This window comes from Aquarana catesbeiana, linkage group LG04, assembly GCF_042186555.1.
Source record: "Aquarana catesbeiana isolate 2022-GZ linkage group LG04, ASM4218655v1, whole genome shotgun sequence".
Lineage (NCBI taxonomy): Eukaryota > Metazoa > Chordata > Amphibia > Anura > Ranidae > Aquarana > Aquarana catesbeiana.
Genome location: NC_133327.1, coordinates 433,951,209 through 433,967,582, shown reverse-complemented (window position 1 = coordinate 433,967,582; position 16,374 = coordinate 433,951,209). Strand labels below are relative to the sequence as shown.

General features: G+C 44.2%; 1 protein-coding gene across 1 annotated transcript in view; it reads left to right on the top strand.

Annotated features, from left to right (window-relative positions):
- TAGAP (T cell activation RhoGTPase activating protein) overlaps positions 1 to 16,374 on the top strand; it is a 170,923-nt gene that overhangs the window by 128,886 nt on the left and 25,663 nt on the right. Inside the window, exon 4 of the mRNA XM_073627406.1 lies at positions 13,573 to 13,740. Coding sequence (XP_073483507.1) covers positions 13,573 to 13,740 — 168 coding nt within the window. The remainder of the gene's footprint in view (positions 1 to 13,572; positions 13,741 to 16,374) is intronic.

Sequence of the window (16,374 nt, the reverse complement as noted above, 5' to 3'; positions counted from 1 at the left end):
CAACCAAGGAAGGAATAAAGGGAAGGGGTCACTGCGGTTCCTCTGATGGCCTTTAGATGCTGTCCCCTCTCAGTTCCTCATAAGTCCTGGGCCAGGTGGTGACTCCCCTCCCACAGATCACGGCACCCCAGGTCAGTGATTGTTTTTTTCCCTTCTGTCTCCTTCCCTGCTGAAGGCAGAAAGATGGCGGCCGGCAGCCGACACATGGAGCCAGCCGAGGGCCACTATAGTATATTCGGCGTCCCCTTTCGTTACCTTCAGGTCCCGTTGCTGTCCTTAGCCGGATGGCACTGAAGTATGGCCTGTGGTGTCCCCCCTCCCGCCGATTGCGGCACCCGAGGCCGGGGATCGCGGAGGCTCCGCAGGCCGCAAGGCGGCGGATTACGTCCGGTTTGTGGGGCCAGCCGAAGGTCACCGCGGTTCGATCGGTGTCCCCGCTTGTGTCCTCTGGGTCCCGCAGCTTCCCTGGAAGGCTCCGATGTGTGCACTGAGGTCTTCCTCCCGCCGACTGCGGTGCTCGAGGCCGGGGATCGCGAGGACTCCGTAGGCCTCAAGATGGCGGAATGCCTCCGGGATTTGAAGCCGGCCGAGGGCCTATTACAGCTCCGTCAATCGGCCGGCCTCCACAATAACCCCGGTCTCTGCTGCAGTTGGCGCCTGGCAACACTTAGGGAGCAGTGTAGGGTAGAATAATGTGTTTTTAGGGCAGGATGGCTACGAATCTAGCCAGGATCGGCGGAGCTCCTCTGGAACACATCTTGTTCCCTGCTACATCCGGACACGCCCCCTAACAGTACAGGTTTACCTCACTTTAAGGTGCCTCACTAATACAAAGCCAGTTCACCCTGAGGGAGCATATGGCTGGAGATTCGGATTTTACTCCCCCCTCCACCATCCTGGCACCCAAGGGTGGCTGATGCCAGCCATGCCAGCCAGCATGGTCTGCAGATGGGGATCCTGTCCCTAGGGAAAATGGGATTTCCGTCCCCAAGGGAGATGGGGGTCCTGTCCCTAGGGGAGGTAGGGGTCCCATTCCTAGGGGAGTTGGGGGTCCCTGTCCCCAGGGGAGAAGGGGTCCCTGTCCCCAAGTGAGAAGGGGTGATGGTTTCCCTAATAGGGTCCCCCCCCATTGCAGTGTCCTCTGCCCCCTTCACATAACTTCATAGTGTCCTCTTCCCCCCTTTTCCCCCATAGAAAGTTTCCTCTGCCCCTCAAAGCAGTGTCATCTGTCCCCTGCACCCCAACCCCACTGTAGTGTCCTCTGCCCTCAAAGTGTCCTCTGTTCTCTGCCCTCATAGTGCCCTCTGCCCCCATAGTGTCCTATGTCCTCTGCCCCCATAGTGCCCTCTGGCCCCAGTTCCCATAGTGTCTTCTGCCCCCATAGTGTCCTCTGCCCCATAGTGTCTTCTGTCCTCTGCCCTCATAGTGCTGTCTACTTTCATAGTGGCCTCTGCCCCCATAGTGCCCTCTGCCCTCATAGTGCCTTCTGCCTCCATAGTGTCCTCTGTCCCATAGTGTCCTCTTCCCCCATTGTGCCCTCTGCCCCAATAGTGCCCAGTGTCCTCTGCCCTCATAGTGTCCTCTGCCCCCATAAAGGCCCCCATAGTGCCCTCTGTCCCCATAGTGGCCCCCATAGTGCCCTCTGCTTCATACTGTTCTCTTCCCCCATAGTGTCCAGTGTCCTCTGCCCCCATAGTACCCTCTGCCCCCATAGTGGCCCCCATAGTGCCCTCTGTCCCCATAGTGGCCCCCATAGTGCCCTCTGCTTCATACTGTTCTCTTCCCCCATAGTGTCCAGTGTCCTCTGCCCCCATAGTACCCTCTGCCCCCATAGTGGCCCCCATAGTGTCCTCTTCCCCCATAGTAGCCCCCATAGTGTCTTCTGCCCCCATAGTGTCCTCTGTCCCCATAGTGCCCTCTGCCCCCTAGTGGCCCCCATAGTGCCCTCCACCCCACAGACTCACAATCACACACTGTGCAGATAGAACTCTCCTACCTTACACAGGTGTAGAGCAGAGCAGCGAGTGGCTGGAAGCAAAATGGATGGGGGCGGGAACTTCTGAAGTTAACTTTTTACATTAACAGGCTGGTGATTGGTTGCTATGATTGCCTGGAAACCGATCACCTACTCTCTAATGTAAAAAGTTATATATATACAAAAAGTGCAGCGCTGGAAGACTACTATAACAGTAGACAAATAGAATTTGTAATCAAGAAAAAAACAAAAACATAAGTGCTAGCAAACCGTGCACATTAGTATTCCACTAATTAACAGATAAGGATTAAGTAATGATCATAAGTGAATAATGATAATAAACACCAATTCAGATGTCATGAAAAACGTGCTTAATTATAATATAGTGTCCACAAAATGCATATGTGAATATTCCGCTGGGTAAATCCGTGACTTCCACCATTGACAGAAACCGTCACCACAGAAAGATGGAGGCTTACCAGACAGCCCTTGTAAGACAGCATAAGATATCCTCCTCTTATGGATGTTGTCCTCCCTGTGGATGGTTCCTGATTGTGAGCGCTGTGATGGTGGTTTCCAGACTGAACCTCAGCAATAAAGGGAGGGGGGAGGGGGAATCCCCTCTCAGCGATGGTAAGAGTCCAAAAAAAGGAATAAGAAAACTCCAATAGTGTAAAAAAGTTTGACTTCTTTTATTTAGTTAAATCGCCAACAGGCATCCATGAATAAAAGTTCCTTGCAAGGAGTTTAAAAACAGCTCCAATGAAACAGAGGACTTCCTGTTTCATTGGAGCTGTTTTTAAACTCCTTGCAAGGAACTTTTATTCATGGATGCCTGTTGGCGATTTAACTAAATAAAAGAAGTCAAACTTTTTTACACTATTGGAGTTTTCTTATTCCTTTTTTTGGACTCTTACCATCGCTGAGAGGGGATTCCCCCTCCCCCCTCCCTTTATTGCTGAGGTTCAGTCTGGAAACCACCATCACAGCGCTCACAATCAGGAACCATGCACAGGGAGGACAACATCCATAAGAGGAGGATATCTTATGCTGTCTTACAAGGGCTGTCTGGTAAGCCTCCATCTTTCTGTGGTGACGGTTTCTGTCAATGGTGGAAGTCACGGATTTACCCAGCGGAATATTCACATATGCATTTTGTGGACACTATATTATAATTAAGCACGTTTTTCATGACATCTGAATTGGTGTTTATTATCATTATTCACTTATGATCATTACTTAATCCTTATCTGTTAATTAGTGGAATACTAATGTGCACGGTTTGCTAGCACTTATGTTTTTGTTTTTTTCTTGATTACAAATTCTATTTGTCTACTGTTATAGTAGTCTTCCAGCGCTGCACTTTTTGTATATATATTTTGTTTTGTGCCCCCTATCAGGGTTATAGTGTTCAGCTGCAGGGCATTTAATTTAATTTTATTTTATTCATAAGTTTTCTGTTATTTATTTTCTTTGCACACCTAGCGCACATTTTTCTTTTTAGATAAATGTAAAAAGTTAACTTCAGCGGTTCCTGCCCCACTCCAGCCCTGTGATATCAGCCGCTCACCGCTGTACTATGAAGAGAACAGTGGTGAACATGTCCGCGGGCCGGGTGCCCGTGAATTAATTAAGGGCAATGACAGGCCGGACAATTAGCGGTGGCAGGCTGGGTGCGGCCCGCAGCCCGCAGGTTGCTGACTCCTGATTTAGATGCTCATACTACCCAGAGAGTGAATTAAGATGTCCATACTTTCCAGTGAGTTAATTTAGATGCTCATACTACCCAGAGAGTGAATTTAGATGCAAATACTTCCAAGAAAGTGAATTTAGCACATTTATATTTGTGTGAGGGTGTGTATACCAGTGTTATACTTCCAGATATTGCCACCTACGTTTATAGGGTTTATGGGGGTTTATGTCTATGGGGTTTATATGTGTCTTTGAGACTATTGCTTTTGGCACAGAAATCAAAGCATATTTTTTTAGGTACAAGGTAGTCTGGGTTTTGTTTAACCATATACCTTGAGCCTCTTCCACCGTAAAGTTTGGCCGCACCCAATTTTTGTTGCAGCATGCTATGCATGCTGCAGGTCTCTACCTCTCTTAAGTGTCCCTCATTCTCGAAAGTTACAGCACAGTGAGTAAACGTTGTCACACTAGGACAGGATGTTTGTTATGGATGGATCACCAGGTGAAAATAACAAAAAGCCTAAAAGAAAAGTAAAACTGCTACATCAATCTCATCTAAGGCATGTTAAACTGCAATATATTACATTCTTTTATTGGTTCAGATACACTTCAGAGCTAATTTTTCTGTCTATTCTTTGTGTGGTTCAGCAATCCTGAGCCCTAGACACGTCATCACCCAAAGACTGTTGTTATTAAACTATCAGTGCAATTTAAAAAAAATAGTACATTGGGTTTTTTTTTAACTATGCATCAAGTAATGTATCCAAATTGATGGCGTTTAGTCTTCTATTTTTATTTCTTTATTTCTAGCAAAATGGCAAGGGGCCTTCCCAAACACACCAGCCCGTCACATTAGGCATGTCCTCAATATCTAAGGGACAGTAAGTATGGGGCCCACTGCCATGCCATCTCAATACCATTCATTAAGTGGGTGATTCAAGAAATGGGCTTGAACAATTGGACACCATTTTGCATCTGGGCCTTTCCACACCATTGGAGTCTGGGAGGTGTTAAAGGAACTGGGGTGGGGGATATGTTTCATACCTACTTTCAGGTAAAATGAGTGTAGCACCCTGATGTTTAGGCAGGGTTGCTAGTAAATGTATTTGCCAAGTGATAGTTGCCTTGGCCAATTGATAAGAGGTCAATTGATTTCACCCTAATTCTGGAATTACTGCATTTCTCTCTTCTGTCACTAAATGGCTGGGTATCTGGTGGCATTAGATAAGACAAGGGCATTGCAAGGACAGATTAGGAATGAATGGGGTGTCTCAGCCAATGGGCAGGGATTTTCTTGGGTCTCTTGGCCTGCTGAGAGAGCCTATTTATTTTGGTGGAGTCATGTGATCTGGGTTCTGTGCCACCTGGACGGCTATCTGGGTGGACGTGTGTTATGCTGCCCCAGGCTGTTAGGCCATAAGCCTTAGGCCTATCCTGGGGACATCTGGCTGCTAGGTTGTCTGAGGGCCTACCCAGAAGCAAGAGAGCAGCGTAGGGTTGGGACTTCGACTTGCAGTCCAACCAGAAGCAACGCTGCTGCCGGCCGGAGAACCAGCTGTGGTCAGAGGTAAAGGGGAAGCTATGGGACCATCCACCTTACTACTGGAGACCATTGTGAGTAGCTGAAACAAGTACCTGAGCAGTGTTCTCACCAGCCGGGGACGGTGAAGAATTGGGAAAACTTCAGCAAGTGCCAAGCCAGGGACCCAGCCAGTGGAGGTGACGCTTGCAGAGCATTATTGTGTGCCAAGCCAGGGACCAAGCAGACCAGCGGGGTACGCTTGAGGAGTATCTGTGAGTGCCAAGTTAGACCCAGCAGGGACGCTAGAGGTGATGCTTGAGGAAGATACTGAGTGAGAAGATTGGAAGAGCTCAGGAGATCCAGTGGCAAGTGGATCTGTTAGTCTAGTGAAAGACTGGGAGCTCAGCGGAGTGAAGTTCTACAATAGGAGATTGAAGAAGAAGTGAAGGAGTTCATTGCAACCTTTTTATAGAAACTGTTACAAGATTTTTGCCATAGGAGACAGCGGTCCTACTCATGCAGATGTGGGGTCCAGCTGGATGCCTTTCCCTGCATGGCTGTCTGCCTATAGTGTCCAGAGTCTGCCAATTAACATTGCATCTACTAAAGGGTGTCCTGGCCCTAACCCTCTCTCCCACAGTTCTGTTTAAGAGATAATAAATCTCTTTGCATTCAAGAAGTGTCTGGCGCCCACTAATCTACCTTGTGTTACATCCACCATGCCTTATAACCCACTCTACACAGAAGGATGTCAGCTATCCCTTATTCTGGAGGTCACCATTGGGCCTCAAAGGGTCCTGGATTTGGCTACATGAGTAATACATGTTCAGGGGACAGTGAGTTACTACTTCTTCCCAGTTCCTAATGCCAGCCACAGGAATGTGTGACTGCATTCAGCAGTCACACATCCCTATGGCTGGCATAGGTGGATACTGTACAAAAAATAAACACATCACTGGCAGTCTAATTTCCCCCCCCTGTTCATTTTAGGATGTTGATGTCTCAGAGTACGTAGAGGTTTTGACTTATGGGCATTTGTATGTATGAAAGAAGGTAAGAGGTAAGGTGGGCCATACAACCAGTGCTGGGACAACATCATCCAGCGCCCAGGGCAAAGATGCCAAGTTGCACCCTGTCCCTTAGGGTTAGAGTCAGGGCACCCCCATCCCTGCAATAAACCATTGCGCCCAGGGCAGCCGCCCCTCCTTCCCACTTCTTGTCCCAGCCATGCATACAACTGACTGCTGTATGTGTGAGTGCCAACACAGCAGAATGCATTGTACTGGTGGAGTGGTAGTGCACCCGATTGGATTGGCTGGATCATTCTTCTTCAAGGTGGAGTGAGCGTGAAGTCAAGTATGTTTGCAAAGTACAGCAAGCTACATTTTTTCGCATCACAAACACGCATAAATACAACGCACATAAACGCAACTAAAAAAAATCATATTTGGTACCTTTTTAAGACTTGCGCTTCCCCATTTTACTTTCTGGTTGTACATGTGGTGTGTAGAGATCATTGCACACTATTAGCATCATAATGGTAGCCAAGGCATGGGTGGATGTTGAAACATTTATTACAATGATACAGGAGCACCCAGAGCTGTATGACCCTTGTAAATATTATAAGGTCAACCGATGAAAAAAATGTTTGGGAAAGAAACGTGTATCCTGATGAGGAACACAAGGAAATCTTCAGGACGGAAGCCACTGGTGAGTTGATTGCTATATTACCCAAAGTTTATGCATTGTAGGTGTTTTTTATCTTGATCGCCAAAATTAGAAAAAATTGTAACCCAGTTATAAAACGTGCCAGAACAGAAAAGCAAGGGCAGCAATCAAGGGGACCCCTCCCCTGCATGTACCATAATGGCTCAAGTATTTCTGCAAAATTGTGGTGGCACATCTAAAGAAATATGGGCCCCACCCTTTGTAAGCAACCTTTTCCCCATTTCTGTTATGCTGTATCATATAGAATATCAGAAACATTATCCCTCTTGTGATGCATTGCAAAAATGTCATTATGATATCTTTTTAGTTTATTTGAGACAAAAAATTATAGACTGCTTAAAAATAATTTATTAGGCAAGGTAAATACATAATATTCTGTGAAGGTTATCAACCTCCCACCCAGAAAATTGAATTATTCAGAACAAAATATAATTTTCTTAGCAAGGTAAAAATACACATAAACCAGGGGCGGACTGATAACTCATGGGGCCCCCGGGCAATAGGAGATTATGGGGTCCCCAGGCAATCAGAGATTATGGGGCCACACTGTATACACACACAGCATACACATACATGTACACACAGTATACACAGACAGATGTAAAAAAAACACAGATTTATACATACTGTCCCTGGTTTTACTGAGGCTGGCCCAGGGCCCTCGGGCAGTGCCCGAGTGGCTCAATGGTCAGTCCGCCCCTGACATAAACTGAATTATTTTTAAAAAATAGGAACAGCCAAAAACAACAATATGAAAGTTAAGAAAATGGTACCACACATATTATATTATATATCTTAATGCTAAACATATTGTTCCTGTCAGGCAATCTTGCCAGCAGGGGAAAGAAAATACTCTGCCATTTTGTCTCTTTGACACTTCCCCTATTCAGGAGCTTTGGCAGTAAGTTGGCCTAGTTTTGTATTGTTTGTCCAGATGACAAGTTTTATATAACATTTTAACTAGCATAAAGTAATCTGGATGATGTGGCACACACTGAGCTAGAGGAGGAGGTCTGAAGACCTCAACCAGCGAAACGCTTTGTCCCAACTCATTTCACTGGTTGAGCTTCTTCAGGGGTTCACAAGGGGTACAGCTGATGAAAGGGAACACAACATGCGTGAAATTACAAATACATTACAAAAAAAGAAAAAAAATTGCACACGTGTTCCCTTTCATCAGTTATACCCCTTGTGATTCCCTGAAGAAGCTCAACCAGCGAAACGCGCTGGGACATTGCACCTTCCATTGCCATCTTTATTACCTTTATAAAAGTACTATTGAATGGATCTAACTAGGAAGGTATATGGGGTAGATGTCACTATGTATACTTCTGTATGCATGTAATGTTTTCATGATGACTTACGAGTCCTTTTTTTTTTTTTTTTTTACATTTTGCTAATTCATAATAAAGATATGTTTTTATAATATTGGTATATTATGCTCTTTTTCTGAGCGTAAAAGGATTAGCACCTTAAACATCCCATATACCCACATTTTTTGACAATCTTCAACTTTAGGGACATGGTGCTGAGGTTATCAAATATACCCTTTAATCATGTTTCATTACACCAAGCAACACTTATCACTTACTGTTAAAGCCTACAATAGCTGCATATTGTTAGTGATAGTAAAAAATGTTTACACCACAAGAAAAACTTTATTGCTTTATGTATGTCAAGAGTATGTAGTCAGCAATGTTTTATTAAAGATGGTCAGTACTGATAAATATGCCTAACACTAGTAAACCACAACACCACTGAGGAACCAGAGAAATGAAATGTCAAATAATCAGCCTTTCTCCCACCTCACTCTGCAGCTGAGTTTTGACTTTCACACTTTCCACCTACAATATATATATGTGCTGTGGGTGGTCCTCTCCAGGACCACTCTTCCCCCTGATTAGTCACACCTAAGTATCACAATTACATTGTGGAAAGTACATGGGGGACAAAAGTCGTAAAAGAAAATCAGAGTGACATCTAATAAGATATATTGCCATTTAATATCAGAAGATTATGATATCATAATAAGGTTGTTCTGTGACAGCAAGTGGTTCGGCTTTCTGCAAATAAGACATCACCGTACTGTACATTACTGTCATTGTATGTAAAAATGAGTAAGTTCTTAAGAGCGAGAAAAGTTGTAGGAGGTGATAAATAAACTCTTTAATTTACTAACGACTTGCATCTTATTCTCCCCTGGCAAAAAGCTGGTCAGTGTATTTAAATATTCGGGAATATTTATTCAAAGAACAGTTTTTGTTATCTTTTCTACAAAACTTTTACTGAGACTGTATTGTTATTGTTATTTTTGTTAATCTTTTTTTAGGGGTGAGGGGTCTGGTTGTTGACCACTGGGTTGTTTGCACAGAGGTGGCTGGGGTTGCTCCCAGTCTATGTGGTTATAGCAGTCCTTTCCAGTGTATGAGGGGACACCAGGCATATGGTGAGGGGGCCGCCTCACCTCTTTACCTCGTCCAGTCAGAGAACTCTGCATTTATTCAAAAAGTGCAATCTGAATTGCACCTGTGCTGAGCAGCCACCCTCCTGTGTTCACAATGCATCAGACCAGCAGCTCAGCATGGGACCTGGAAGCAAGTGGAGATCTCTGGAGTAGTGATGTCTACTTCTGTGACTTCCAGCTTCCAGGGGCATCGGCTAGGTATGGCATATACATAGTTACCTTGGACCAAATGTAAAAAATATCCATTCCTGGAATTCCCCTTTAAAGTTTGCAGGAAGACGCTGTGGGGGAAGGGGGAGTATGTCAGGTAGGCTGTGTGAGGTTCCATGATTTCTTATAGTAGCCCTGGGCCTGCATTTTACATCCTATCCATAAAATACATGCTACAATGTACAGTCTGTGATGTCCCACAGAGTTCCCTCTGCTAAGCTCTGTAGAGAGAACTTCATGACTTAGTTACATGACTTTGATAGGTCACAAAGCAAGTTATTCCTGTCCCAAAATAAGCCGAGTATAATGCACCTTTGTGTGACACAAGTTACTAAATGTGGGTACATTATATTTTTAATGACACGTCGTTTTTTTTATGGGGCATGTCAATTGTGTATGCAGTTTGTAGCAATAGGGTTTATTTAGTAAGGCCCCTTTCACACTGGGGTGGGAGGTGCGTCGGTGGGTAAAGCGCCGCTATTATTAGCGGCGATTTACCGTCGTTTCAGCTGCGGTATTCGCCCGTTAGCGGGGAGGTTTTACCCCCGCTAGCGGCCAAGAAAGGGTTAAAAACCACCGCAAAGCGCCTCTGCAGAGGCGCTTTGCTGGCGGTATAGCCACGCTGCCCCATTGATTTTAATGGGCAGGAGCGGTGAAGGAGCGGCGTATACACCACTCCTTCACCCCTCCGAAGATGCTGCTAGCAGGACTTTTTTTCCCGTCCTGCTAGTGCACCGCTCCTATGGGCTTTCACACTGGAGACACAGCAGTGGTTGTTTCGGGTCGGTTTGCAGGCGCTATTTTTAGCACAATGGCGCCTGCAAACCGCCCCAGTGTGAAAGGGGTCTAAAGCTGTTTACTAAAGAGTGCAAAATCAGGCAAATTTCTGCATAGAAACCAATGACCTTCCAGGTTTTATTGCCAAAGCTTAAAGTGGAGTTCCACCCAAAAGTGGAAGGTTTGCTTATCAGCCACCTTTTCATCCTTTCGGGGGGGGGGGATAGGGGAACAGGTACCTGTTTTTGACAGGTACTCATCCCCACTTTCGGGAGATCGCGCCGCAACGCGATCACTTGGAAGTTCAGCCCCCCTCCTACTTCCCCGCCGCCGTGCCATTCAGAAAGGGGAGCTCATTTCGTGCATGCGCAGTAGGGAACCGGCTGTGAAGCCAAAATGCTTCACTGCCTGGTCCCCTTACTACGAATTGTGGCGGCAGCACCAGAGAGCCAATGGAAACATCGGCTGGGATACCGACAACGCTGGATTACAGGACAGGCACGTGGTCTAATATTAAAAGTCAGCAAGTACAGTATGTGTAGCTGCTTACTTAAAATTTTTTTCTTGGGGGGGGGGGGGCGGAACTCCTCTTTAATTGAACAAGCTGAAGTTAGAAGCTGATTGGTTTCTATGCAGAAATGTGCCCGATTTTGCCTTCTCAAGCTTTAGTAAATAAACCTCAATGTGTAGAAATAATTTCAGATGTACTGCACATCTGTTCACATCTTTTAGGCAAAAAAATATTTAAATGGTAGTGCTTGGTTTCTGTAGTTTAGAAAATGATACATTAATATTATTTTGCATTTATTATTCATAGCATAAAAGTTTTAGCTGGACCTCCTAAAGAAAAAAACATATGACTTGTGGAATTGTGTGGTTCAGGAATTAGAAATTAGGAATTAGGCATTAGATGTTGACTGAACTACTTACTGCCTGCAGTATATTGACTGATTGCATTGTATGCCTATAAATATACAGTAGCTCACAAAAGTGAGTACACCCCTCACATTTTTGTAAATATTTTATTCTAGCTTTTCATGTGACAACACTGAAAAAATTACACTTTGCTATATTGTAAAGCAGTGAGTGTTCAGCTTGTATAACAGTGTAAATTTGCTGTCCCCTCAAAATAACTCAACACACAGCCATTAATGTCTAAGCCGCTGGCAACAAAAGTAAGTAGGTGAAATTTTTCAAATTGGGCCCAAAGTGTCAATATTTTGTGTGGCCACCATTATTTTCCAGCACTGCCTTAACCCTCTTGGGCATGGAGTTCACCAGAGCTTCACAGGTTGCCACTGGAGTCCTCTTCCACTCCTCCATGACGACATCATGGAGCTGGTGGATGTTAGAGACCTTGAGCTCCTCCACCTTCCAGTTAAGGATACCCCACAGATGCTAAATAGCGTTTAGGTCTGGAGACATGCTTGGCCAGTCCATCACCTTTAACCTCAGCTTCTTTAGCATGGCAGTGGTTGTCTTGGAGGTGTGTTTGGGGTCGTTATCATGTTGGAATACTGCCCTGCAGCCCAGTCTCCGAAGGAAGGGGATCATGCTCTGCTTCAGTATGTCACAGTACATGTTGGCATTCATGGTTCCCTCAATGAACTGTAGCTCCCCAATGCCGGCAGCACTCATGCAGCCCCAGACCATGACACTCCCACCACCATGATTGCCACCACACACGCTTGACACCATCTGAACCAAATAGGTTTATCTTGGTCTCATCAAACCACAGGACATGGTTCCAATAGACCAATTTGATGCAGTGTGCGGTGTTTTGTCTAAGCACTGACAGGCTGATCCCCCACCCCTTCAACCTCTGCAGCAATGCTGGCAGCACCCATACATCTATTTCTCGAAGACAACCTCTGGATATGACGCTGAGCACGTGCATTCAACTTCTTTGGTCAACCATTGCGAGGCCTGTTCTGAGTGGAACCTATCCTGTTAAACCACTGTATGGTCTTGGCCACCGTGCTGCAGCTCAGTTTTAGGGTCTTGGCAATCTTCTTATAGCCTAGGCCATCTTTATGTAGAACAACAATTCTTTTTTTCAAATTCTCAGAGAGTTCTTTGCCATGAGGTGCCATGTTGAACTTCCAGTGACCAGTATGAGAGAGTGAGGGCAATAACACCAAATTTAACACACCTGCTCCCCATTCACACCTGAGACCTTGTAACACTAACGAGTCACATGACACCAGGGAGGGAAAAGGACATTTTGGACATTTTCACTTAGAGGTGTATTCACTTTTGTTGCCAGCACTTTAGACATTAATGGCTGTGTGTTGAGTTATTTTGAGGGGACAGCAAATTTACATGTATACAAGCTGTACACTCACTACTTTACATTGTAGCAAAGTGTAATTTCTTCAGTGTTGTAACATGAAAAGATATAATTAAATATTTTCAAAAATGTGAGGGGTGTACTGACATTTGTGAGATACTGTATATATTATACTAGGTGTCCCAGTATGCAGGTAGCAAGCTACATTTCATAGATAAACCCACTTCATCAGGACTAGCAGTGAATGGGTTACAAAACATTCATATAATTCCAGTGAACCTAATATATTGGTCTCAATTGGTTACATCAATAAATAGACACAATCACTATATTCAGGTCAAAATAATTATTTTAACAGTTTTATATTTATTTGTGTTGTAATTAATAAATCTGGAAACATTTTTGCATATACTGTACATGTTTAATTTATGTTGATTCCTGGGTGCTATCTGTAAGGGTTCAATTACATGGGTAGCCGGGATGTGGTAAAAGCAGGTGAACAAGGAGGTGCAGCTCAGGGCTTTACACAAATGCTGCAGCAAAAAATTAAACAGCATGTAGCATTCGTCGGACAGTAGCATCGCTGAACATGGGCTATTCAAGTGAATGGGGCCATGCTGCAACTGCCCTGCCTACCTTCAGAGTTAAAACAGGGGGTAAATAGGCAATATATCCCCTTTTCTTTGCCTGTCACATGCCCTTTGAAAAGCAATCTACCATGGCTTGCTTTTCAGGTTGGGCGGCAAAGGCTACCGCCCATGTGATTGAGCCCTAAAAGTCCCCCTTTTTGGGTGAAATATATACTGATCAATTTGGGATGATGGCACTGTAGGATTCGCGTTGATGTCAACTTTTCTTCCTCTATTTTGTGTTTGAGATTACAATGAATTACCTATGGTATCTCTGTCTTTTAGGTCTGGCACCAGTTTCAGATTAAAGCACCGAGTACACCTGTCTGAGATGATGGTTCTTTCATGTGATGAAGAAGAAGAGTATGAGGAACATGCATGTGCTTTCCATAGTTCTCCAAAGAATGCTCTCATCTTTATCTGGCCTTGTAATGGTTGTATTGCATCTTTCCGGTAGGTGAGACAAAGATGATCACTTGTCAGGGGAAATATATTTTCCCTCTATAACACAAGCAGCCTAACCCCATTGCGGTTTGATCATGCACAATTCCTATTGTAAAGCACTGTGTAAACTGTTGGTGCTATATACATCCTGTATTATAATAATAATAATAATAATAATCTTTGTTTACCTGCCTGACGAAGTGAACTTTCCCCATATTACTATGAAGGGGGGGGGGGGGGCAAAGAAGCCCCCTGACCATACACTACACATGGCATAAAAAAATTTATTTTTTCTGTCTGTAAGCCATCAAGAACCCACTAACCTTACTAGCAGCTAAGCATAAATGCGAGATTATGCTAGAGGAAGAAGAGTTGCATTCAGACAATATACTGTAGCAGAGTCCAAGGGAAACACCTAAACATCTAGTTTACTTATACAGTATATCCTAGTAGGGTTAGGGGGAACTTCTGTTGAAATACTATCCAGGCCTCTCCTAGAACAATGTTATTAAATATAACAGTTTCAGAGAATATATGGTTCCACTACACAGGGAAAGCTTGCAGCACCGATCAGTCATCCATAGAGACCAAAGCAGAGCTAAGAATACCAGGCCTGAGATTCCATTCACAATGCATCAACACAAGGATAACTATCAGTATTGTAGCACGTGATTGTCATTTTCAAATATTTTTGGACTGAGCTGAAAATGTCACTTTTGAAAATAAGTATCCATAGGCTGGTATGCCAAGCTTTGAACATTTGGGCATTTGGTCAGGTTTTATACTCTTGGTTGAGGAAAGAAACAGCACAGAAGTAAGAATTCTCAGAGTAAAGTAGATGCTTTTACTCAAAGTCCAACTTCAGGAATAAAAAAAGTCTATTCTTGCAGTGGGAGCCCCCCTCCAACCCCCTAACACTGCAAAAGGTAAATGCCCTTCATGTCTAGGGAGCTGGAATAAAGATAAATACTTAACATTTTCTGCACACCAGCAGTGTTCAATATGTCCCCCAGATCCTACTGCCTAAGGAGCTCCTGGACACGGTTGCTTACCCACACCCACCAATTACAATAGAGTGTTAATAGTCCATAATTGTATGTGACGATGCCGAGGGGCTGCCCACAGACCAGACCTTCGGGGAAAAGTGGACAGTGCGGGGTATGAGAAGTAATTATGCTTCCTCATGTACCTTCTAGACATAATGAGCATTTACCCTTCGCATTGCAGTAGTCCATGGCCCATGGCGCATTGCAAGAGTAGACTTTTTTTTCTAATTCCTGGAGTTAGGCTTTAATGATTTTTTGAATTGCAAATAGAACTATTATCGTAAATTTACATGTGTGCACATAACCATAGTTACTGTACTGCTACATAAACAACTGAATTGGCGAATGTCAGTTGTCTTAGTCATAAACGTGTTGGTACTTTATGCTTTTCTATAACACAGCAATAGATATGACTATAAAGTTTAGTGCATCACATGTCCTCTGAAACTAGACCAAGTTCCTGGTGAATAATGCACACGTGTTTACTGAATGCATTAGATACCAGTCTTTGTTCACTTTTCCTCTTTCACCCTCTTTTGAAAGCATTTGATATTAGCTCATCTTCCTCCTAATCAACGGTCAAGTTGTTAATTTCCACATCATATTTCACTGCAGCAATGAACACATTATTTTAACATCATTGCATCTATTTTGTGTTTTACATTATAACTACCTAACTTGTCTATTTACAGTGCCCCTAAATTGTTGTTTATTAGGAGTGAGGATTTCTTACAATCCACACATTTTGTTTGATATGTGGGGAAAACTATGTCCTCAGTATATGCTTTTATTGCGTTATAATTGGTGTGGAGAAAAAAAAAAAAAGCATACAACACGTGAAACAGTCCCTATTCAGTTACCACAGTCACTTTTTTTTTTTACTTGAACACACCTCTAGAAAGGTACTGAAAATAAAAATACTAAAGTGAAAATCTGTGCTTGTTTTAGAGAATTGAAGGAAATTACTGTTTTCTGGGTATGCCTAGCATCATTTAGTGAAAGGCAAATGTGCTTTCTTTGTTTTTCATTGTCAAGATTGCAGAACAGGTACACCTCCCTTGGAACACAAAAAGATAAGAACAAATGTTTAAGAGTTAATCTATTTTTATGGAGTAGATTAATGGTTAAACAATGGTCAAGGATTAGTTGGTTACTTTAGGAGTCAAAGCGGAGTTCTGCTAAAAGAAACGAATTAAAAGTCAGCAGCTACAAATACTGCAGCTGCTGACTTTTAATAATTGGACACTTACCTGTCCCAGGGTCCAGCGATGTGGGGGAGTGAAGCCCCGCTCGTCTCCCCCTCCTCTCTGCGGCACCGGCATTGTAAGTGTGGGCGCTGCACCGCGCGCCGTGACTAGCCAGGCAATCATCTGGGACCTGTGACGCGTCCTAGATTGCCGAGAGGGAGGGGGGAGAGGTGATCATCCCTTCTGGTGCCGCGGTGCGTCGGGAGGAAGTGGGAGCTGGGACCCTCTGGAAAGAGGGTCCCAGCTCCTCCCTCCCAAAAAAATGACATGCCAAATGTGGCATGTCAGGGGGTCACCTCCCTTAAAGCAGAAGTTCCATTTTTTGGTGGAACTCCGCTTTAAGTTGAAGC